This window comes from Blennius ocellaris, assembly GCF_963422515.1.
Source record: "Blennius ocellaris genome assembly, chromosome: 2".
Lineage (NCBI taxonomy): Eukaryota > Metazoa > Chordata > Actinopteri > Blenniiformes > Blenniidae > Blennius > Blennius ocellaris.
The window spans coordinates 10,025,355-10,051,544 of NC_137651.1; the positions used below are offsets into that span (position 1 = coordinate 10,025,355).

At 41.9% G+C, this 26,190-nt stretch overlaps 1 protein-coding gene across 2 annotated transcripts in view; it reads right to left on the reverse strand.

Annotated features, from left to right (window-relative positions):
• The window catches only part of rsrc1 (arginine/serine-rich coiled-coil 1), a 142,894-nt gene that overhangs the window by 51,455 nt on the left and 65,249 nt on the right, over positions 1-26,190 (reverse strand). For both annotated transcript variants that reach the window (XM_080514291.1, XM_080514292.1), the window contains exon 6: positions 17,512-17,563. In XM_080514291.1, coding sequence (XP_080370417.1) covers positions 17,512-17,563 — 52 coding nt within the window. The remainder of the gene's footprint in view (positions 1-17,511; positions 17,564-26,190) is intronic.

Sequence of the window (26,190 nt, forward strand, 5' to 3'; positions counted from 1 at the left end):
GGCTCAAGGAGGCAGAGGAAAGGAGGAAGAATGAAATGTTGGGTGTGGTATCTTGAGTAAATGAACAATTCAGATGACTGTGTGTGTGTGTGTTCATGTGTGCGTGTAGTCTCGTGTAAATAATGTGGCAATGCTCAATGCTGGCTCTTTGAAAGAGTGCGGGTGGATGTCGCAGTCATCAGCCACACAGAGGAGACCTGTTGGAGTTGTTATGTCTAAGGAAAGTCTGCGTGTGCAATCTTGAAACAAAGCCAAGCCTAGGTGAATCAGGAGCGGATATGCCTCTCCCCCCCACCCAAAAAAAGCCCAGACAAGATCAGCCATAACATTACGACCACCAACACGTTAGCAATTTAACCTTTTGTCCAAAAGTTGATGTGTTAGAAGAAGAAATATCAGCAATTTTAAAGATTACATTGGGTTTGACAAGGACCAATATGGCTAAGACAACTTGGTCAAAGCAACTCCAAAATTGGAGCTCTGGATGGGTGTTCCCGGTTTGTTATGGTTACATCTATCAAAAGGAATTGAAGGAAAAAGGTCAACTAGGACAACTAAGGCTGATTCTTGCAAAATGCTGGCATGAGTGCTCCAATTTGTAACAGAGGAGGAAATGCACCCAAATAGATTTAGGCGTTACATACGTCCCATTAGAAAGTGGGTTGCAGTTTGTTGTGTATAGGGATGCAAAGCTGCAGAGCTGTCAGGCCACAGACACAAAGCTCTTCTCACTGCTGAGAGCACCAGTACTGGGCACTTGAACATCAGAATTGGACAATGGAGCAATATATGCATATAGTTGCTCCCCTGGGGAACATACGGAAAGCTGGCAGAGGCAGCGTGATGCTTCCATTGATGTTCTGCTGGGAAACCCAGGGTCTTTCCATTCATGTGAATGTTACTTTGACATGTACCTCCGACTGAAGCACTGTTTCATGCGTGGACGACGTTGTCATTGAAAACATATTCCCTGATGGCAGTGGGCTCATTCAGCAGGAAGTGACACAAAGCAAAATTGCTTCATGAATGGTTTGAGCAACACAAGGACTTTCTAGTATTTACTTTGCTTCAAATTCCCAATACCTTAATCATCTGTGGCGTGTCAGATTAATGAACACATCACAAGTTCCAGGACTGAAAGGATGTGCTGCTCCGATGTCTGGTGAAGTCCTTGTCTTGATCATTAAAAAGGTGGCCTATACTTCGTTGGGGAAGTGGTCATAATGTTATGGCTGATCAGTGTTTATGAAAGGTATGCCTACAAAAGATTTTAAAGGGGAGGGAGAGAAGGAGAGAGAGAGAGAGAGAGAGAGAGAGAGAGAGTGAGTCAGCCCATTGGGATGGGGTAACAGCGCAATCTGTACAAAATTAGGACTCCATTAGAAGTTTAAAACAACTCATGACTTCCATCTGTTCCTGAGGCCTGGAACGTGAGATTGGAGACGACAGGTGTCTAAATGTTTATCAGCCGTGCTGCATTTATTCCCGTGTCTCTGAGTTAGAGGGAAAAATGACCCACACTAATCTAATTCAAACTAACATTCGCTTTGAAAAGGTTGCTGGTGTGGCAGGAATCAAACACATGCTGTTCAAAACGATTGGAGTCAGTACAGTGAGAATAAACATGAGTGGAAGCACGTGCACATGCCCGTGCATCGATTTGAAAAAAGGAGGTCACAATGTGTAGCAAGCATTTGGATGTTTAAGTGGTACTGAAGCACAGTTCATTGCAATTATGAAAAAAGAAATATGTTATTATGAACACAAAATAATAATAATAATAATTAAAAAAACAGGTGCTCTACTTTGGATAGAAAAAACATTTGTTTGTATTCTCAAGGTCACAAACAACCCCTGGTAAATATGGTGTCTGCATTTTGAATAACACAAAATGTTATTGCAGGAAATGTAATTGCAGGAAAATTATCAGTTTGTTTTTGGAGAATTGATTTTTGTGAGATTGTAATTAAATGAAATGTATATTTCTGAGTAGTTTTTTCTTGAGTGCAATGTTTCAGACGTCTTCTCACTTCTGGGTATTGATGTTAACCAAGAGTATGAACTTTATTTAAAAAGGGCAGTTCAAGATTTGCTTGTAAGGATAACCAATTCTGTATGAAGTTTATCTAAAACTAATAGAGTCAAAGCTGAGATATGGTGGTGTAGGGGTTAGCACTTCCGTACTGGAGGCTTGTGTGAAGTTTGAACGTTACTATCAAGCATGTGTGGGATATTCCTCATAGATCAAAAACATGTTTTTGGTGACCTGTCCAGGATCTGCTTTCACCCATATGCAGCTGGGATCAGCTCAAAGGAAAAACCCTCTGAAATGGAAAAAGCAGTATAGAAGGTGGAAGGATGTTGTCAGACCTTCGGTACATCATTCTAAACTATTCAGCGTTTTGATTAAATGTATGCTCTGAATTAATTGCATATGAGGAATACATTGCACCTGCATCTTATCTTCCCTTTACAAGATGATTTTTACCATTACTGTGGTCTGAGTAATCTTAAGCCTCATCAGACCAGTTCAGTAAGGAGTTCATGTGAGTGAATAACAGCTTTCCGTTAAGTAAAGAATGCAATCAAAGTGACTCCGAGTCTGGATTTAAACATCACTGATCTGTGACAGTGCTCTCGTTTGTTAAACATCAGCACAAGTTATTTTATCTTTATCAGAGATATCAGCCAGAGCTGCAAAATGCACTGCATTCTAATCTTCATCTGCTGGTTTTAACCCTTACCTTCCTGTAACCTGTAATGAGCCCCTTTCTCATTCATCTGCACATTTCAGCCCCTCAGGGACGCTATCACTCACTGTTGAGGTATTTCACACAGATTTGTTGCCAATTTGTTGCTTTCCAGCAGAAAAGTCAATGTGATAATGGAGGGGAGGGGGGGGGGGGGTTCATTAAACATGTGTATGAAATACTTTTCAAGTGCAAGAGGAAGATTCATGTGGTGCATAATCATGCCTCCGTCTGCTCAGTCTGCGAGAACATAAAACATTTAATCTGGGATGAACACTTTCTGTTGCTGTCTCTCTCTCTCTTTAGACCCTCTCCCTCCATCAGGAACCCCCCCCCCCCCCTCCAGATCGTACTCTGTGACTGCCAGAAACCACAATCATAAAATTATTAAAATGCTGTTTGGCTGCCATTAATCAGTAGTGGTGATAAATCCTCATGTGGGAGGTGACAGAGCATTAGTCACATACCTCTTGGCCTCAAAGACAGAGAGTAATGGGCCACGAGCCGGACCGGGTCAATCATAAACTCATCAAATGCGTCATTTAATTTCTTCATTTAGACAAACACAATTTGTTTATGGGAAAGATATCAGGTGTTGTGGAATGAGAAACGGCGCTGAAACGCTGGTACATTAATCAGGGCTTGATTACACGCGACTCTGCGGTTGTTTATCCTAATTTCATTCATTTCCATCAACAAAGCAAACACAGACGAACACAGCCATTAGCGATGGTTGGGGATGGCACAATTACAGCATCGTATTAAATAAAGTGATGATGAATGGCCCAATACAAACTAAAACAAAGGGGTTTTTATTACTTCAATTCCAGCCCAGCCTCGCCTTCCCGTGTGTCTCTCTGAAGCCGTGTCAGAGTGAAAGGAGAGAAGAAGCTGTTTAAACTTCAGAACGAGAGGACATATTGATGAGCGGATGCAAAAAACTAGGGAGGGGAAAAAAAGGGAGGAACTCGTGACCTTTTATTTTTAAACGACAGTTGATTAAACAGTATATGGTGGCTGAAGACGAACACATAAAAACGTGGGTTTGTTTGTCACCCCCCCCTCTCCCACAGAAAGTGATAGAGATGAAAAAATAAATACCAGTCAAGTCCAATATTTTTTCTTGATCATGCAAAGCTTGGGGAACCAAACCAGCATGTTTGCAGCCTGTTGATGCGGTTTAGCAGGCAGGCCACAGAACTGCACGGGGAGTCCGTGTTTTCCTCCACATCACTGACAGTTCGTCATAACAACATCGCCTTAAACAGCTCCACAAAATTACCCACGTAGTGTAGATATACGTTTCATTCAGTTCCACCATGTTAAAATGCATATATTCTATCATTTTAAAAACATGTTACTATGTTCTTTGTACTAAATAAATAAAAACTAAATAAACAAACAAATGAACAGCAATACATTACATGATCAGTAAGTAGGTTGTGTCACGCCAGGACCCAGCCGAGCTCCCTGGTTTGCTATTTGCTAAAGATGTCACTTTTGCATGTTGGATGGCAGTGATGAAGGTTCAGCCTTGCAATCAGTCTGTAAAAGTTTAGATTTACTATCTCGGTTTCCAGCTGTATCAAATAGTTTTGGCATGTGTTGCCCCTTCATTTTCATGTGGGAGGAAAAACAGAGTAGTCACCTTTTTAGGAACGAGACAGAGTAAGCGTGTTGGTTTGCTTGTACCAGAAATCTCAGCAGCAATTAGCAAAAAAAAAAAAAAAACATCTTCAAAAATACACTGTGGCAGTAGTTGCATCATTATGTGATTTCTATTTGAAGGCACATTGGAAATGATATTAAAAAATAAAATAAAAAATACGATACATATTTTATATGTTTAATAAATGACATGAACATTTTCATGTTTCAAATTGATTGAGCATTGTTACCCAGAAGGACTGGGATCGAATACCGGCCTTTCTGTGTGGAGTTTGCATGTTCTCCCCATGTCATTTTTCCCTTCAAAGATATACAAGTGAGCTTAATTGCCCCGAGGTATGAACGTTAGTGTGTGTGGTTGTCTGTCTCTCTGCATTTTGCCCTGTGATGGACTGGCAACCCTGCACAGGATTTAGCAGTTTAGAGGACTGTTGGATCGCACTGCAACCTGTTGACAAAGCGACACTGAGCTCAGTGGTGCAGCTTAGAATATATATAGATATATAGATAGAGATAGAGATAGATAGATAGACAGATAGTTTTTATATCAATATATATATATATATATATATATATATATATATATATATATATATATATATATATATATATATAAGCTTTCACTGGGTTTTGCATCAGGGAGATGCTAAAAGAAACTTTGTATTAACATTTATTTCGTATTTCTTCACACTGGGCTGGTTTTGCCAAAATGTAGACTTTTTGAAGGGATTTGCACTAAAATAAAGGGGACAATTCAGATTTGTCAAAAAATGTGCATTTCGAATGGAAATATGGTGTCACTTAACTGATCCGGCTAAGTCAAAATCAAATTGGGTGGTATGAGATCCCTCAACTAAAATGAGTGTGACACCTCTAATTGACAACAACTACAAAACCACACACCTTCCTCTCCATTGTGAACTTCTCCAAACACAAAATGGGAATCGAACCGTCACTATGGAATTGGGAGACGACCCGTTCAACCACCTGCACCACAGCGTATAGGATGGACCTCCTCACTTTGGAGTTGAGCGCTTCAAATGAGGACGGTTTAATGTGTTCAAAGTAGAAATTAAACCATCAATCTTTCAATTTGTCACAACAGTACAGGAAGATGTATCACCTAATACCGACGACCATTAAATCAGTCCTTCCACTGTTATTCGCACGAATCAGTAAATGCAGGCACAAGTGTCATGGCTACATCATTCATCTCATTGGTGTGGATTTGAATCAGCCATTCCGCAGCACAACAGCCGAGTTCGACCGCATCAGAAGGCACGTAATAAACGGGCTCAGACTTTTTATCAGCTCGAGTGTAATAAACATGCAGAGTATTGAAATATTTGGATTGGGCTCTGAGGTAACATCAAATGTGCTTTGGAGTAATATTACAAATCAATTTAATGATCTGAAAGAGTGATCAGTAAAATCCACCGGGACGAGTGTATAAAGGCCAAGGTTGCAGCAGCCCCCCCTTCCCCATCCATCCACAACAGCTGAACATCCGTCCATCCAGTTTCTACTTCTGCTCTGATCTCTTTTCAGGGTCGCGGGGGTGGGGTGTCTCCCAGCATGCACTGGGCTGAGGGAATGGAAACATCACGGTAGGCTGCAGGTCTGTCTCTGATGCTGCAGATACACTTACACATAAGCGCCTCCAACTTGAAACTCATCTCGTGTTTTCTGGCTCGAGGTGCAAAACTCGTACAAGGTGAGGACAGAGAAGCCAAACTACTGACTGGTGAACCAACCACGGCTGATTCACATCATATAAATGCGTGAATATAAGTCACCTCCACTTAGCCAAGTTAAATAAAAGATCTCATTAGTAATAGCTGATCACTGAGAGCACTTTTTCACAATAAAGCTATTTTGTCTTGTGATTATTGTCTATCAGTAGACAAGGGATAAGTGTGTTAGCTGCAAACCTTTTAAACAAAAGTAATGATACAGCACCTCCGAAGAAAAGCTGGTTGGAATCTTAAGTGAGGAAAAATGAAGCTCGACAGCAGGTCACTTTAAGATCCCACAAATATTCTGCTCTGCAAACAGTCATTTGTAAGGTTTGTCTTTCAGTCGGTTTAACTTATGCTAGTGTTTCCTGATGTTGGGAATTACACGTTATACGACTTTTGACAGTAATGGGATAGAATTATGCAACCGAAAAAGACTAATGTTTTACTTTTGTTGTATATGAAAAACAGTCCAGAGCTGCTGTCTCTCTCTATGCTGCTGTATATATACTGATTGTTCACTTTGGCAAAAGCTTTTACCTTAAATGTTGACATTTCACTAAATTCCATTCATTACATATACATTCAACAAACGGGAACTAACTACACCTATATGACAAACATTAAAGATGTCCAACTATATATATATATATATATATATATATATATATATATAATACATATTATATATTATAGTATATATATATAGTATATATTTTGTACTGAACACAAAAAGTGGGGACTTTTCAAAGAATTAGAATAGAAAGGTTCATATTTATTATCATACATTGTACATAACCTAAAACATTTCAAAATGTTTGTTGTGTTTTTCAGATTTTTACAAGTATCTACCATAATTAGTGCTTGAAAAACTTTAGTTGATATGTTGTGGGAGTGTATCTATCTATCATCTATCTATCTATCCATCTATCTATCTAATTAATATCTTTTTGACATGGAATCTGTAATGTCAGATCATCATAAAGTATCTCTCACACACACCACTCTGTGTTGAACCAGCATATTCTCCCCCTGTATAAATACACTGACATCCACATTTATGATTAACAGCCTTGGCTACACTAAGAGCAAAAAGTGATTAGGTTTCTGCCATAATTGTACAACCCTGGCCTCAGAATGAAGAACAGAGTGTCAGAGGGTAGAAATGATTCCAAATCACTGCGGTGGGAACGCACAGGTCAATGCCTTTATGTCTAATCCAGAGCCAGTTGGAAGGCGGCATTCAGCGGCTCCAACAGAAATATTTACAGAGACACAAATTCAAGTCCAGTCCTACAAACCAGACAGTATCAGAGTGGAACGTTAAAAAAATATTCACATTTCTACCATGTTGCCATACATAGTTCCCCATTGTGGAAACTCAATAACGCTGCTGTGATTTGATGCTTTTACCATTCCCTTCTCATCTATTGCTCACAATCTGCAATCTTTGCATTCAGCCTTCGTATTCCACCCTCATCCAAAAGAAAAAAAAAAGCCCAGAGTGCCTGCCAGTGGTCCAAGGTAATTAAATTACTTAGCAAAGTTTACTTAACAGTAAATGGTTAGCAAAATTTAAGGTGATTGCAAATTTGCTTTCATTCCACTTCAATGGCTGGCCTGTTTAAGGCTCGTCTGCAAATAATTAGCACATACATTTGCATCAAAATCGTTTAAACCATATGTTGCAAAATTATGGAAAGCAGCAAATTAAAAATATTCTTTTTTCAGTTATGGAAATGTCTACATGTTGAGAGAGACAGAGAGAGAGAGAGAGAGAGAGAGAGAGAGAGAGAGAGAGAGAGGAGGGAAGGAAAGATATCACCATGTGTCTCTAAACTCTGACAACAAGGAGAGGAAAAGGAAGGAGGGAGAAGGAGGGTGCAGAAATGATTCGGTTTGGATTTGAACATACTCATAACGGTCTTTTTTAAGCGCTCGCCAGATGCTGTTTGAAATCTGCCCACAGAAGAAAAACAAAGCTCTCTCAATCTCTGCTTCTCATTCCCACACACACACACACACACACACACACACACACACACACACACACACACACACACACACACACACACACACACACACACACACACACACACACACACACACACACACACACACACACACACACACACACACACACACACACACACACACACACACACACAGAATCAGAGAGTTTCCTCTGAGTGGCTGCGTTAATGGCGCTGTATATTGTTCCCTCAGGCCAGACAGGCAAAGTTGTTCATTAATTTGACAACTTAGACCTTAAACTACGAATAATTGACAAAACATATGAAAACATGGAATCTAGCCACCGATTGAAAACAGAGCTAATGCTCGAGATGCGTGCCGTAATTTATCGTGAGTTCTGACAGATGAATCTGATTGGACGAGAGACCGTTCATGAGTGCTGAAATTCAATGTGACAGTACTTCACAGCTGTATCGTTTTACCTCACAGCCGTTTTAAATGTTGTTGAAAACATCAAAAACAAAACTCTGAAACACTCGCATAAAACTGCATGTTTTTCGTTTTGGTTTTTTTGCACGGAAATTTGGAATAGGAGCATTTAGTCAGCTCGACTTTTAAACCTCTGCACCCCCTTGCTAGTGTACACATGAAATATTAATTTTTTTTAATTCATGTACAAGGCACCCCTGAAATGTCATGCAGCGACATGCCACTAGTCAGTGCTAAACAGTAAACAAGCACGGTCTTCATCGAGAGAGAAAAAAAAAACAAGGAATGACACTTCGATTTGACATTGTTTTCCCGGAGATGCTGTGATGAAATTTTTTATGGAACATGTTGAGCCTGAATACACCCACCAGCGGTACAAAATTATAACCTAACTCAAAGTACAATATGTATTTTAATATGGCAATTAAAGGTTTCAAAATGTAAAAAAAAAAAATCGTAATCATAAACATTTCTAAACTACAAGACAGCAAAGGAAATAGAGCAATGAGCAGTACGACTGCCCAGTCACAAGTTTTACCGCAGTGCCGCACATTTGAGAGTATGAGCTTCTCAGCACCATCAAAAATACACAATAATATTGAAATATCATCTTGAAAAAGTAAAAGATGCCCTGGACATTTTTAGATGACTCCACAGCTATAAAATCAAAACCTACCTGAATATAATGATAATATAAAGAGGGCTAATGGAAGAGGATAGAGTCAATTTAGGCAAATCATTTCCCCAGTTTTTGCATGGTTGATTTTTATGTAGAAGTGTTCAAGGTAATGTATCACAGGTAAAGCACTGCAGGGTGGAGGAGTGCCAATAGCTTCCTCCCTGAAAGAGAAAACCCGCCAGCAGCAGGTCCTGCGTTTATTATACCCATAAAACAAACCAAAAATCAATTCTACATAAACCTCTGATCAATGCAGTGGTGAGGTCACTTACTCCTTCATGCAACTGACAGACACCTTTGAACTGAACGACTTATTTTATTTGTTATTGAGGAGAGGAAAATGAAAAAATGTACAGATAAGCATCTCGAAAAAGAAAAAAAAAATCCAGCTTTTAAACCAAGGTGCACCTTTAAAGCACAAACAGACTTCTTTTGAACAGGTCAGAGCAACAGCTTGAGGCGAAGTGCTTCTCCTATGAGGTATGGCTCTAACTGAGCTTGACAAAAACCTCCATCTCTCCATGCAGTCATCCACCCACCCTTCTCATCTGGAGGTCAGTCTGTCTGCCACCAATGTTAATCTGCTCCGACCCGAGCGTGAGCGACTGTTTGTTAAAGTCTTATTCAGGTATTCGGGTCTGTGTAAGTGGCGATTCTGTGCTCTCGCTGCCTCTCTCTATATTTCTCTGCGAAACATAATTACGAGTGTTGACTGGAACGGTGAGGTAATGGCACATAAATCCAACTGATCAATGGTTAGAGAGACTAAATTACAGGACATCCCTGTGCCATTATCCTCCCCAAAGGACAACAGGAGACACATTCCTGCACAGATGCAAAAGGGGATTTCTGTTGCACTTGTGCAATTGTTTCATTCATTTGAGCACTGCTATTTTGTTGCATTCTGCCTGAGAGTATCACAGGAAAACAAAGCATCTCTGCTGAGAGTCTGTTGAACTCAGACATGAAACCCTTTTTATGATAACGTGTCTGGATTGAGTTGAATTCGATGACTGAATGTGTGCTTCTGGCCATTTTTCCATAAAACTTTCAATATCTAGCAGTTCCTAAATATTAGTGTGTATGTTGCTCATGCTCATGTTACCACTGGTGAATCTGGTGAATCTTTTCTTCCTTGGGAACCATCATAAAGTCTGTATATTGATGCAAAAGTCTCATTTTTAAGATCCAGCCATTTACAGTAATGAACATTTCAGTTTGAGTGTAGTAGTGATACAAGACAAACTCCCTCCACGGGGCAGAATATAGAGCTATTCCGAACCAAGCTCGGCGGTTCGATCCCCAATCTCGTCTTGTCTCAGCTCCTAATTTCTCCCATTGATGTTCTAGCAGTTAACGTGGTATGATGTGCTTTATAAGTAAAGCCAATTCACCAATAATGCTGTCATTGATGGAACACGTGATGGAAAATCCCTAAACCATTTACGATACCAAGAAGCCCATATTATAGCTATCACAGTGGCGCCAGGACTTCCTCAGAAAAAAAACAAAAACCTGCAATAGACCGGGTTCATCAGCGTGTCGCACATTTGTAACATGAGCTTCTTATAATCTCAAAGAAAAGCAAACCACAGTAATATTGAAGAACTGACAGATATTTAAAGTTGACATTATCTTGGAAACAAGTGCAGAAGCAATCACCTATTGCACATTTTTAACAAATCGACACCTACGAAGTAAAAAAAACAAAAAACTGCAGTCATAAGAGGGTTAAAACTAAAGAAAGAAAAACATTGTTTCTCTAGTTGTTTTGACCATGTTTGATTATAAAATCCCTCACACACAGTCCACACTGACTGGCCTAAATGGTATGTTGCTGTTGTCAGAATAACACGGTAGTAAGGGTAAGAACATGTTACTGCTGGGTAATTCCCTTGTGTTTTTAAACACAAACCCCTCCCTCCAAAAACCGAGGTGAACGCGAGTGTTTTTGATAATCACCTCAGTCATGCCATACACAAGTGGTGACTCAACTTAAGCGATGGTAATGTGACAGAGATGGATAAAGTGCTATTGCTTCACTTCACCTCAGAAATCCTGCGCTGCATTGCTGGAATGACGGCCAAATTTAGGGGGCGACAGCAAGTAAGACAGGCGACACGAGGCTGGTTTCATAAAGAAGCAAATATGCAATCAGAATTAAAGACGTGGGCTATATAAGGGAGAAAAAAAGCACCCTTGTTTCAGTGTCCCAATCCTGTTCACCTCTCATCCATACAAAACAAAGGGCGGCAGCCTCCTAAATGTGGCGCATTAGCCCTTTAGTTCCAGAGGGGGTAAGGTGACACCCTCCATGTATGTGGTCTGTTCAGCACACATCTGTCAGGGCCTAAGGGGGTGGGCTGGGGGACAGGGAGGGAGAGCGAGAACTGGAGGCATAAGCAAGCCGTAGGAAAGAAGCAGAAAGCATGAGAATAAGAGTGTGTGTGTGTGTGTGTGTGTGTGTGTGTGTGTGTGTGTGTGTGTGTGTGTGTGTGTGTGTGTGTGTGTGTGTGTGTGTGTGTGTGTGTGTGTGTGTATGTGTGTGCGCGCTTTCAGGACCCCTGCTGTGACAGAGAAGCTTAATACGCTGTATTTACTGTGGAAGAATTAATCCTATCGTATGATGCCGCTAAGCTCCACTGATCATGGACTGCTTTGCCTCTTTATGTCTGTCACTCAATAACAACAGATATGAAGAAATAGAGAACATGCATGCGAGCAGGACACTCCAACAGGCAGACCAACACAACATGCACTATCTCGAGCCCGTCATAAAAAAAATAGAAAAGTCTGTCAGATTATCAGTCCCACTGTGCCACGGAGGCAATGTAGTCTATGGCTGCGTGGACATTATGGAACTCCAACAGCACCCATTTCTTTCTATTCTCATTCGCATCTTTAAAAAAGGGGGAAAAAAAGGACTACTCAAAGGTAGTGTAGTGTGTGTGTGTGTGTGTGTGTGTGTGTGTGTGTGTGTGTGTGTGTGTGTGTGTGTGTGTGTGTGTGTGTGTGTGTGTGTGTGTGTGTGTGTGTGTGTGCGCGCAGAGCCATTTAACTTGAGTGCTTACTGTGATTCAACAGTGCTTAAAAACTAATGTTATTTTTTACTTTTTCAACAAATAATTTGACCTCTTATAAACAAAAGTGGAAAAGTTAGGTTAAAAAAACAAGCATCAAGATAAATTCTGATAACTACTTTAAACACATCCAAATATTAAAAATAAAATAACCACGCTGTCTGTAAGGAAAGACAATAAAACACAAGTTATATATCAACAGGCATATATGTCATCAAACACTTTTTGATTTCAGACATTTAGCACTTATAGGCTTGAGAACTAAAGTACTCAGTGTTGCAGTTCCAGCTAATGCTACTGTGCAACCTATGTTGTAAACTAATCCCTCACTGGGCTGTTACACATTATTAAAATCAGAAATGAGAAGTTTTCTTCTTTCCAACTCCGGCTAGGTGTCAAACCACCAGAAGAAGTTAATTCAAACCAGCGAGGCCCTTCCAAGTTCAAGCCTCTGATGAGATCTTAAGGATTGTTTGTTTTGCTGCTGTCAAAGGTTCAAATAGAGAGAAGAAGGAGGTTTTGATGACCCCTGGCCCTCAGGTCCTAAGTGGGTGTTCTGCAAACACTCCCTATTGACATGTGGATAAGGAGAGGCCCGCTACAGCGCACAGTACTTATGCTCATTTGAGTGGAAATGGACACTGCAATGAAAAGATGCAAGAACTGAGCATGTGTCTGCAAGGGAAAGAGTATAATACATATGTAAGGGAGGGTGCTGTGTGTGTGTGTGTATGTGTGTGTGTGTGAATAAAAATATGCAGGAATGAAATAAAGTGTCTTCTTTTGTGTTTTTTGTTTTGGTGGGGGGAAAAAAAACAGTTTCATTGTTTGCACACATGTGACATACGAGAGATGTGCAGGTGTATCAATGCTCTGAAAACACACTGCAAGTGTACAGAATAACAACAAACTGTATTGTGGAAAAACAGCGGAATAAAATGTAGAAGAATCAAACATACTCGGGGTGCCACACGCTGTTGCTTTTGGCAGTGACATAACCTGCACGATAAACACAGCCTAAATAAATCCAGTTGAAGCTCCTGTGCCGTGAAAACTTGAGCAGGAGGTTTCCCTGTGATATGACCAACACATACTGTGACAAGGGGGAAAAAAAAATCTTTTTTGATTTTATAGTACTTGTCAAAAACAAAGTACAATGCTTCAGTTCCTTTTCCCGGGATAATGTCAACTTCAATGTGTGTGACTTATTGAGCTCAGGTTACAAAAGTGTGGCACGTTGCAGGGTCTGGTCATGGATTGGACAGTCGTCCTGCAGTAAAACCACAATGACTAGTACAACGGCAAAAAGTTCTAGATTGCTGCTGTTTGGTATTTTTTTGAATGTTGTAGATATCATGATGAGATGTACCCAATTTGCCCAATTTGGTCAGTGACAACTGGACTGGAATAAAAAGGGTTAAAGATGGAAACAAGAGTCGGAGAATTTCTGATGAAATTTGGAAGTTGAATATTCTAGATGAGATGGCTTCAAAACTAAAATATATGATTAACCATTTATTATAAAGATTGAGCAGGTGATCATGTTGTAAAAAAAAATGTTTCAGAACTATAAATGACATCATGAAAATGAAAATGAATCATTTTTTTTGTCAGTGATTCAAAATTAAATGAATGACGTCTTGGAAATATTTGTACTCTGTGTGTGTGTGTGTGTGTGTGTGTGTGTGTGTGTGTGTGTGTGTGTGTGTGTGTGTGTGTGTGTGTGTGTGTTTGATATGTAGGCCAAGCAGGAAGTGACCCATAAACATATCCATCCAGCCCTTTCATTGGGGGCCAGTGGAGTCCTCCTCATCTCACCCCACCCCATGTGCACGCACGCACGCACGCACGCACGCACGCACGCACGCACGCACGCACACACACACACACACACACACACACACACACACACACACACACACACACACACACACACACACACACACACACACACACACACACACACACACACACACACACACACACACACACACACACACACACACACACACACACACTCAAAGCCCCCAAAGAGCGGCTAAGCAGGCCAGCGGGCCAGCCGAGGGGGCTCATTACAGGTCCACAGAGCCCCCCAACACAAAGGCCTGAGCCGCTTTAGCCATGGGATGATCTGCTCTCTACTGACTAGAGAGAGTCCATAGACGGACAAAAGGAGGGGAGGGGAGGGAGGGGATGGGAGAGAAAGGGGTGGAAGAGAGCGAAGAAGAGGAGAGCAGAGGAGAGCCGCGGGCTTTAAGGATGTCAGGAGACCCCGAGAGAGAAAGCCTGGCGGGCGCACAGAGAGGAACGGAGGGGAACCAGGAGGAGGAGGAGGAGGAGGAGGAGGAGGTGGAGGCTTAAGCTCCACGGCTACGTCAGGACATTAACATTCACACAACCTCCCAACATCTGCTGCTTCCTTCTCGCCCTCCATCCCTATCTCCCACTGCCCGCAAACAACACTGGAACAAAGACAGTAAGACACAAAATAAGCGGATAGATGGAAGGACAGGGACAGGAGACACTAAAATGGTGAATCGAAGAAGAGATGCGAGCCAGACGAATTTAGAAGATTTGGCAGTGAGAGACAGCAGCTGCAGGTTCAGAGGACTTCAGGAGAAAAAAAAAAAAAGAGAAATCCCTAATATTTGTAATTACACAAACAAAATCTAAATTATCCAGGGCAAATAATGATTATTCTCAAAACTGAGGGAAGGCAGCTGAAAACAAGGCTGAAACCGATTGATAAATCAGTCTCAGTAACAAATATAAACTGATTTATCAAACTGAAATCTGCTTTGCTTTGACTGTAGCTAAATACAGTAATACATACACTAATATTTCTTCCCATCAGTGATCTGATCTTGAGAAGCTGAAATGCCTGATACAAGCCAGCCTGGGCTCTCTAGTGAAGACAGTCTTTGACCGAGCCATAAACCTGTTCTTTTGGAAGCCTCCAGGAAAGAAAGAGAGGAAAACCAGAGACATGTCCCGCACATTAAACCCTCTGCCTTAGTCCTGCGTCTGGCCCTGGGCCTGTGTCTGCACCAGTCTGGACCACTGCACTCAAAGCCACATGCTCAATTTTATGATGCTTCACCACCATTAGTACAACATTAGCCTTGAGGTGGCATGGCAGGCAGGGAGGGAAAGGTTGTCTGACAAACAAAGGACAAAACTAATATCTTTTTTCAAACTTGCTTATTGAGCTTTAAGTTGAAACATTCCATCTTAAAAAAAATAAATAAAAAATCAACTCCTCAAAGTTAAACAGTTTAATAGAGTGTGGAGAATAAGCCTGAATTCACAGAAATCACATCAAACGATGGCAGCGTTTTTCTGTGGCCTACAGGCTGAACAAGTCTTAAGTGAGGTAAGTATGTGGCTGGCGGGTGCTTTATAGATGATGTATAGATGGCTGGTTCTTTCATATATTTCCTGTGGTGAAATTAGAGCCCTGTTCTGAAGTGCTGTGCACACGCGTGCCTGCATGTACGTGTGTGCGTGCATGACTGTAAACATGAAGACATCTTTCTCCACAGTCAATCTCTGCCTGTCACATCTGGCTCGCAACTCTACCCCTCGAATACACACTGGAGTATATACACCGTGTGCATGGTGACATCTATGACTTATGTACTGGGAGGAGTGTTTGAAATTAAGCTGCAGTGAATATGGGCCCAGAAGCACTCAGAGCAGAGTCAGGGGTGTGGGTGTGGGTGTGGGTGTGCGTGCGTGCGTCTGTGTGTGTGTAAGGGGAGGGGGGTGTGCTGTGAGTCTCTATGTGAACACACCCCTGTAGGTCCTCAGTGGAGGTTTTGTACATGAGACTGAGACTCAAAGTTCAAGGGTCCAGCTGAGAAACACAAAAAAAAAAAGGTTTGCAAGTATATGTCAATTGTGCATGTCCTGAAACATAATCACGTTCCTTGTGCCTGCAGAAGTGTTTTTCATTTTGTTAGTTTGACTGGCGACTCTAAATTAGCTGTACGTTTGAGAAAAGACTGTGAAAAAGGTCGTCTGTCTGGGAAATTATTTACACCAGGAGCTTTTGGCAAATCATGACTGTGCCTGGGACTTGGAGTGATGTTGGGTAGTTCGTTCTACCAGAAGTGCCAGGACGTGTTTCGGACATGTTCCAGAAGCAGCATGAAGCGCAGCATGGCGCTCTGGACTGTGAGCGATAATAGTCAGACAAGACGTTATCACCCAAATCGTATAGTGAGCCCAGGTAAAATATCCTGTTGAAGACAGATTGGTTTTATCTTTGTTAATCCGCCATCATGTCATACCTGTTGGAAACAGGCCAAAAGGCAGACAAAAATCAACAAACACAACAAAGTTAATAAGTGCCCTGCTGTAAAACACTAACTCGTGGGAACTGCGGTCATAAGCGTGATGAAATAAAATGCTGTGGCATACTGGCATCGTGCCTGGAGCAAATTATCCCTGATTTTACTAAGGCACCGTTTACATGACAATGCTTTCAAGTGAAAATGAACAACTTCTGTTGAGTTTTCGGGGTCTGTTTACACGAAATCGGCGCTCGGACTGGCTGAAAAATGGAACATTTTGAAAATGCGCCGGCTCAGTCTACATGTTTTAAACCACTACACCAACAGAAAGTCTTCATGCTGTGGAAATATACTTTTTTTTAATAGTACCTGGCAATCAAAATTTAATAAAATTAAAATACAGAAGATAGATGGGTTGATAGCTTTGAAACTAGATTTATGTCACCAAAACAGTAAGCATGAATTACAGGTAAATACTGTCTCTTGATTTGTATGCCTTAAAATCCCAGTGATGGAAAAAGACCAACCCTTTAAACTATGTGTCCTCAACTTCTAAATACAGATTGCAAAGGCACTAAATAGAAAACCAATTAATTCAAAGTTTGGAACCAATACTTTCCACTCCGTACCAGTGCCACTTTTGTGGCTGGATGTAATTTCTTCAGGGAAAATCAGCAGAATGAAGCAAGCCACCAATGGAGGCGGCGGTGTTTTGATAGAACACCTTCAAATTAGCTTCCCTCAACTGGAGTCGGGCTGCATGTGGTAGGTATCAAAAAGTGACAAGACTTTCTGAATGAGACTGTAACAAAACGAGACGCATCGTCATTATCCTCTTACCTGCAGCCTGCAAGACCATATGCATCCGAACCTTAGCCTGCTCTGCTGGAGTCTGGAGACAAAACAGATACAGAGACACAACATGAAGCTACAACATTAAACAACAATGATTGTTCAATTGAAAGTGGTTTCTGTTCCTGGATAAAGGTCAGAGGTTGCTGCAGTACATCAAGAAGGCAGAGTGTGTTGCTCGGGGGCACGTTGAGCAGGACAGACACTTGTTTGACATTTGTTTTGTTAAAAGGTTGATGCGCCTGGTTACTATGACACCCCTGCTACCAGAAATTTTACAAAGCACAGTTCATGACAGGACGGACAGCCGCCACGCTTTCACAACTTTATTTGGCTCTGAAACAGCTGTGTCCCTCCGGCGAAAATATATTTTACCCGTGATAATCTTTAACTCAAACTATTAGAGAGAATGTTCCCGTAAACTGTCCTCGCGGAGCACCGAGGGACAACTTCACCAAGATCCTCGTCTCGTCGTTTGTGAAAACCCTGCTGGTAAAAAACACAGAGAGCAACTCTCTGACACACCAGGGAGAATCAATGAAGAAGAGATGAAGAGAAATTTAGAGACAAAGAAAGAGAGAGGGAGAGCGAGGGAGAGAAGTGAGAGGGGAAGAGAGAAAACAAAAGCTGCTGTAACAAGCCTTTGGAGAGTTGGATGAGAGGGCACAGAGAGCACATTTTACAAAGATCACAGCCAAAGACTCAACATATTCCCTTCCCAGTGTGTGTATGTGCACATACGTGTGTGCATCAGAAACATTTAGCGGGCACGAGCGGGGGGGGGGGGGGGCTCGTGCTTTGACAGCTGTATTGGGAGGCGCAGCCCTTTTTTTTTTTCCCTGACATGCCCTCAAAAGGGCCATGCTGTAATTCCAATATCATTGCTATTAGATTTGAGGGTCTTAATTGTCAAGGAAGAATGATGGCTACGACGGGGCACAGAGCTATAAAAGGCGAGAGCGGCACAGATTGCTCTCGGAGGTTTCTTTGGCGCTGCCGTGGCAAAGCGGCCCTCGTTACCATGCAGCGGCGGAGCCTCTGTGTAGGATTAGAGAGAAATTAAATGCTAATGGGGATGGGATCTGAATCCGCTGCCTGGGAGCATCATTTAGACGACAGGGCCGGGGCGTCGCTGACAGACAGCGCTACCTCCCACCTCCGCCTCCTTCTCCACAGACACCAGCTCTTCTTCCCATCTCCCGACTCCCCACCCCATTCACAGTGGGAAAAAAATCTGATTTATCAAACTGTAAACTTGTCACTTTGTAAAAATGTCCCTTTTCGGTGGCAGCCGGGGAAATATAATGACCCCCTTTAATGTAGTGATGTCAGGGTGCTGCATCCTAGACGGAGCGCACATCAAGGCACCGACATCGACACCGAGTGGGGCACACTTAACGCAACATGGTGGTGCGTGTGTCTGTGTGTGTGTGTGTGTGTGTGTGTGTGTGTGTGTGTGTGTGTGTGTGTGTGCGCGCGCGTCTCCCACGTAGCAGGTGACACGGAGGATAACGCTCACACTGAATGGCGCTACTCGACAGCTAAAAAATTACCAATGGTTATTAAACCAGAGAAGAACACTCGAGGCTTTCACATTCGCGCTTTTTATTCAGCTGCTTCAACAACTGTTTAAGCCATAATTCAATCGTCTGTTTCCTACATTTGAGTGTGTTGCATTTAGAAGAACAAAAAAAATAAAATAAATTGATTACACGCCACATGAAGAAGTGCCGTACAGAATCCGAACCCAGCGTAGCACCACACAGCTTACTTAGCCTGCTGAATTACAATGACACGACGATCAGTCTTGGTTTGAGCAATAACATATTACTGCTTAACTGTCGTGATCATTGTGTGCTGTGCAATCATCTTAGTTACAGTTTATTACAACGCCCACTCAGTAATTACATTAGCATTTGTTTACATTGGCCTTGAGGCATGTGTAAGTCCATGCATCCCTAAATGAAGACACAAACACACACAGACACACGCTCCTGCCAGCTCCACAAGGGGTAATAAAACACCAAATCACACTGCTGTTGCTGCTGCCACGCACTGTCTGCGAGGGTTTAACCTCTCTAATGACATTAACCAGTGAAGTGACAGCAACTTGTAAAAACAATGATTGGCTTGTGGCCAGAGGGTTGCGAAATGTTAAGTTATGAGCAGGAAGCAAAGAAAAACCTGTTTTCTGACACGGAGCAAGTCTGTCAAATTCCTTTTTAAATGAATGCATAAACTTAAAAGCAAACCAGAAAAAAATTGCGCATGTGCTCTCTTTCCATCATAATCAAATTCTTTAGCAATGCCCCTATATGTCTGCTGTGTACAGACCTAAATAATGGGCTAAAATAATGTGAAAATAATTTAACATATAACGTGTGAAAGCTTCTACAAAGTCAGTTCACAATTCGCCAAACACAACAAAACCAGATTGCACCAGTACACACGTCACACGGCATGTTCTTACTCCCAAACAAACTCCTCAAGGTTTCACCTCAATTCACACATGCTCGCCCGCTCCCTCTGTGTGTAATTCATTAGAAAACAATAAAAAGGCGTTAATTGTGCTCCCCAGAGGCAGATCTGTGTTCCCCCCGCTGGGAGAGAGGCATCCGCTGCATCTGAAGAAGCTTCGCCCCTCAATTAGAGCTGTGCCTTTCCAATGTACACAAACAAACATGAGACACCGGGAGACGGACTGTTTGTGTGTGTGTGTGTGTGTGTGTGTTTCTTTCTGTGTGCGCGTGCAGGGTGGCAGTGAAATGAGCAATGCTTTCCCTGCACAGGCTTTAGATTATCACACTGTGAGGGGGAGGAGGTGGGGGGGGTAATAGACAGGATGGGACAAAAGATAAGACAGAAAAAAAAGTTACTTTTGTTTTTCTTCAGAGCTCAGGAAATCTAGCAGACCGAAAGAAGGAGAGGGTGAAGAAGAAGGGAGGAAAGAAAGGAGAAAAAATATGATGAAGAACGCAGACACTGAGGGGACCAAAGACAGGAAGGATCTGACGCAGCTGTCAAATGAGAAGGCTCGAGAAAGTGGAAATATGGAGGCTTTTACTGTTTAATGGTGTTGTGTTACAGCAGCATTCAAATGGTAAATGGGCTTCACTTATATACTGCAGCGATGTTAACCTGAGAACATTATGAAAGTGCTTTACAACACTTGAGACACGCGTGCTCACACGCACACGCACACACACACACACCGAGTCATCTGAAGTCCAGTTCTATTCGCACTAACAATAAAGACACTTATCACGAACCCTGCAACCTCTTTGCCAACATGATCTTCACACTAAAACCGACTCATTAAGCCAATTATGGGAAAGGCTCGAAATCTGTGACGCATCACCATTTGACAAATTTCACATCAACAGTATATCGGGTGTGGCCTTGTTTCGATTGACAATGGTGGAGATTTTTTTTAAGATTATTAAGCCAGGTCACCGGGTACTGCATCAGCCCAGTCACTCTAACCCGAACCCAAACAACTACATCGGGGTCTGACCAAACACCAAGTCTGGAAGACACCCTGCTCCCTATGCACAGTTCACACACAAACTCTGCACCGCCCAATAAAGGTTAAAATTAATGGGTTGTTGGGTAAGAGTGAAAAATCTTCACTTCAATGTCTTGGAGCAGAAGTGACACACATACGACTAGGAGGCCAAAACACACGTGCCAGGCTCGATTACAGCCTGCAAAGTCTAAAAATGATAAAGTAAACAATAACAGCAATGTTTCGGTAAATGCTGTAACTAATTTGGTCACAGCAGGTTGTAAGATTAGAATAAGCCAAGTGTTTTTCTCCCAGTGTCAACTTTATAACGTTGTTCATAGTAGGTCTACAAAAAAAAAATGAAAAAGGTTCAGAAAATATGCATTGATTAAGATGCCCTCATTTTCTTTGAGATCAAATGTGGCTACATGTGGGTGAACTAAAATGAGTTTGACACTGCTTGTCTTTGAGTAAACAGTATAATACTTTTTTCTATGAAGAATTCACAAAATGTTGCGTGTGCACCGACAGAAAACTAACCAACATGGCACATTGAACTCTTTAATGCACTGTACAAATACTCAATAATAGGTTATTGAAGGAGGTTAAAGTGTTGTGTAAATATGTAAACAACAGGTTTCTGGGAGTTATTCCTGGAAATAATTGACTAGGTTTACATTTTTTGTTTGTGTTTCAATTCCCTTCGGTTTATATGTGTCGATATTTTATATGATGGTACAGTGAGTGAAGCACTTCAAGAAATATTTTAAATGTATATAAATTATACTATTATTAATACAATTGTTGGTTAACAATGAGAAAAAGACAAGTTTGGGGAACATGCTAGACAATGAGACATAATCCACAATACAGGCACTGCATGAGTTCCCCACTGGAGTTGCCACAACTTGACTTTTTTCTTCAAATAGTTGCCGTAAAATCATCTATTATCAGGCTATTCTTGCCAGCAGTGACACCCTAACCCACTCAACACAGTGTAACCTTTGCCTTTCATTTTGCCAGGAAGTCCAGTTTCTTCACTGCAGGCCTCCAGCTCATTTCCTTACCTCACAGCAGTAATGACAGACACGCCGAGACCTGCTTCGCTGAGCTAAGTGCCCGGCGCTGTCCCATTAGTCAAAAATAAACACATCCCATTAGAAAAATAAATTACCCGCACTCTGCTTGGTAAAAACAATGCTTAGCCTGTGCATAATGAGGTACTGCAAGCAGGAAATTTCATCAATTTGTAGTCTTGCTGTGGTACAAAAGACTAGTTTTATTGTTATTATTATCATTGGGCCTGAGGCCGTCCAGACAAAGCAGCGTGTGGCGGGTCAGGTGATGACTAAATGCTGTTAGGCCAGATAGGCCATCGCTGCTCACAATGTGGTTAAGCGGTGAAATTACTGTCTCGCTCATTGACTGAGCTCCTCTATCAGATCACACAACAGGAAGAAGTATTCTATGACAACGAGATGTGCTAAAAATAGAAATATAGCATTTTTCAAGCTACAAAGATTCAATAAAAGTCAAGGAGTAGGGCTAAATGAGAGCACTGAGTCACAACGTATGGAGAATACAGTAGATACAAGATAGAATATAATAGAAAAGAATACAGAATGTAACAGAACAGAACGAAATAGAACGGAACTGAATGGATGAGGAAAAGACAAGACAGACCTGGACAGAAAATAATGCAATCGAATAGAATAGGGCAGGACAGCACAAGACTGAATGGCAACTGATAGAACAGAGAGAAACAGATTATCAACAAAGCAAAATGCAAGGGAACTGGGCAGAATAGAAAATTGAACAATCAAAGACAAAGGATTAAAAAAAATTTAATTGCTTTATTGCCCTTGTTTTTGCAAAAATAAACTCCGGTATGGGATTAACTAAACCTGAGCAAGTAGGGAACACATTTCTGCTCAGCTCATGAAAAGCTGAGCTCTTGATTCAGCAGACACAATGAAATAATATTAAAAAAAACTTCGATCTACGGTACATTTTTGTAGTCAATATGTGTATTTTTTTCAAGAGATCAAAAACTAACCCTTTCAGTTTAATGTAATTTTCATACAACTCGTTGCACATACTTTGTCAGTATGTGCTGTTTTTTTTTTTTTTACAAGTACATGCGAGAAGTAGTTGAAGTTGAGCTAGAGATGCGTACTTGGTACTTTTTACTTAAGACAACACTGGTAATAATACATGGAGCAATGTAACAGTAATTTCCAGTACAATTTCAACATAAGAATGAAAAAACCTTGCTCACTGTGGCGTTTCGCCAGATGAACATTTTTGAGTGCTTTGAAACTGTCTGAGATCATTTCCACTGAACATAGAAAAGGCAGTCTCAGGTCCTAAAGTAACACCGATTCCCTGTCATGCAGTCATGTCAACATTGGTTAGTGACATCATTCTGTCAGACTGAGCCCCAGAACTTTCTGGTTTTTCACTTTTCAAACCATCGCTATTCTAGAACCGAATACAAATTGTTTAAACTGATGTATGTCCTCATATCTGCACTAAAACGTAAGACTAAAGTTCCATTCTGATACCGTCAGAAGAGAAAAAGCCCAGAGTGACCCCGCTGTGATTTCAGCTGCCCCTGAAAGAGGTTCCGGACCCAGGTTGGAAACCACGGTTCTATGTCGCGTAAACTTGTGGAACAGTCACTTTTTTAAGGTAATAAAACAAATGCTGTGGAAAAATTGAGAGAAAGTCAAAATTTCCCAACTTTATACAGACTATCCTTCCAGAAAAACCACAGAAAAATGCATGAGAAATAAACGATACATTAGTGAAATGTGGGTTCGAGTAAACTCACCTCATCTTTTAAATATCTTTAAAGAAAGCATCTCAAAGAAGAAAAAAAAAGGGACCTCACCAGTCCATCTACTGTAACATCAATCCTGATTGCAGCACTGAATGCATTATTTTCTGCCAATGAACTGCTTTGATATATACATAAACACACAGCCCACCTCGGCTAACTCTTCTTCTGCTGGAGTTGATATGCTCAATATTCATCTCATTATATTTTTAAAGTCTTCATCTGTTTCCATTTTCTTTCATTTGTTGAATCCCGCTCGGGCTTCCTCGCCATCACTTCTTCCTCCCTCAGCCCGCCCCCAACAAACACACAGAAATATCGCACACCCAAAAGAGGACAGGGGAAAACAGAGTCCCTCAAAAATGCAATATTTCTGTTTTTAATATCGAGGTCTATAAGATCAGGGCAGAGATGGGTTCCATGGCAATATGTTTATTTATATATTTTATAAGAAGGAAAAAAGTCTGCCTATCAGTGTATGTATGTGGGGGGCCGGAGCCACTGCATCCGAGCTCATCTTATATGAAAAATAATGTTGTGTATGGCTATACTTTTATATATAATAGCAATATGGGATCAGGGCTCTTTTACAATGCGCCATACTTCAGGCTAGGGCTAACAGCATTTTATGACCCGCCAGCAGTTCATCTTCATGTCTCAGGCAGGCAGGAGCACTGCATAATAATGTCGTTTCCTGCCCCCAAATGCTATTTCACAGGCCGGGGCTCATTTCTCAAACTTCACCACTTTTACAATTTCCTAAACTTTTATTCCCGTCATTATTACCAACAAGATTTCATTACGTATTTAGAATGTAAACAAGTTTGAGTAATGACACTCCTCCCGTCTCTCTGGGATCATTCCTGCTGATGGCTCGGCTGCCATCTCAGGCGTGCGCGTGCACCGCCACGGACCCACAAATGAAACGCGCACGCAAATACACAAACACTCTGTCCCACGAGCAGCCGTGTATAAACGATGCAAACGTACACTCGCTTAAACTGCCCGAAACAAGACGCCACTCAAAGGCGGTAATTTACTATGCTGTGTACGTGTTTTATGTGTGCAGATGCACATGCATGTATGATAAAGGGGGGGAGGAGAGAGTTTTATACTCAACTCACATAAATCATGTAGAAGAAAAATGAGCAAATGTGCAGGCTAACTCATCTTCTCCCCATCCGGAGAAAATGAAATTCACTGGAATACCTATCAAAACTGCAATCATCCAGAGATAATATCTTCTTTGGTCTATCTGCACTTTCCGATTTAATTTCCTCCATGCCCTTGACATCCAGCGATACCATTAAGATGAAGCACATACAGTAAGGGAGTAGTTCTCACGTTTTGATATATGAGATCTCTGCGCTTAATGTAATATCATCATTTGAAAATTAATGCAATCTCTCTTTTGTTTGGGAGAGTTGAGGTGTTTCTTTTTGGAGGGGGGGGGGGGTGGGGGGGGGGGGGGCAGCGAGACGGGCGACAAGACAGTGACGGGGATGCCTGAAAAGGAGGCAGAGAAAAACAAGTGATATGTGAGAAAAGAGAGAAGGAGGGATAAACTGGGGAGGGGCTTGGGGGAGGGGGGGAGGGGGGAGGGGGGAGGGGGGGGCATTTTCTATCCTCTTTTCGTGCTAGAATGACATGCAATTATGTCTGGGCCTGCCCCAAGTCAGAGGTCACTCAAATTACTCCATCATTTAGCCGCACCGCCGAGATGAGAGGACACCAGAAAACGAGACCCCCCCCCCCCCCCACCACCTCCACCCCACCTTCCATCTTCGCCGATGCTTCCACATCCTCCCAACCCCCCGCCACCACATCAAATATCATCAAATCATTAGTGTAATAAGCATGGAAATCTGTTTGCAGATTATCAACCCCCTCCTTACTCCCCTTCCCCCTCCCCTCCCCCTCCCCCCCCCCCCCCCCCCCCCCCCCCCCCCCCCCCCCACCCCTCCTTTATCTGTCCAGAATCTATCCGGGCTGTTTGCACCCCTTTATCCTACACAATCATGTCAGAGAGGGGAAAAAAAACAGTCTGCGACAAAGGCATACAAAAGAGAGGCACGAGAGACCATGAAAAGCAATAAGAAAGAAGTGTTTGATGAGACGTCTAAAGTTTGAAAACAAAGGCACAATAAATTGTATATCTGACTCGGATCTTTCTCATGTCTGGCCCTGGATCACAGACATATTAAGTGACGCCTGGTTTGTCACTGTGTTGATGGTGTTGCCAGTGTGTGTCGTCCTGGTTACAGCTGTTGGTCGCTGTCTGTCATTAGGCCCCAGCAGGCTGTTTGCCCCGGTAAACTCCTCA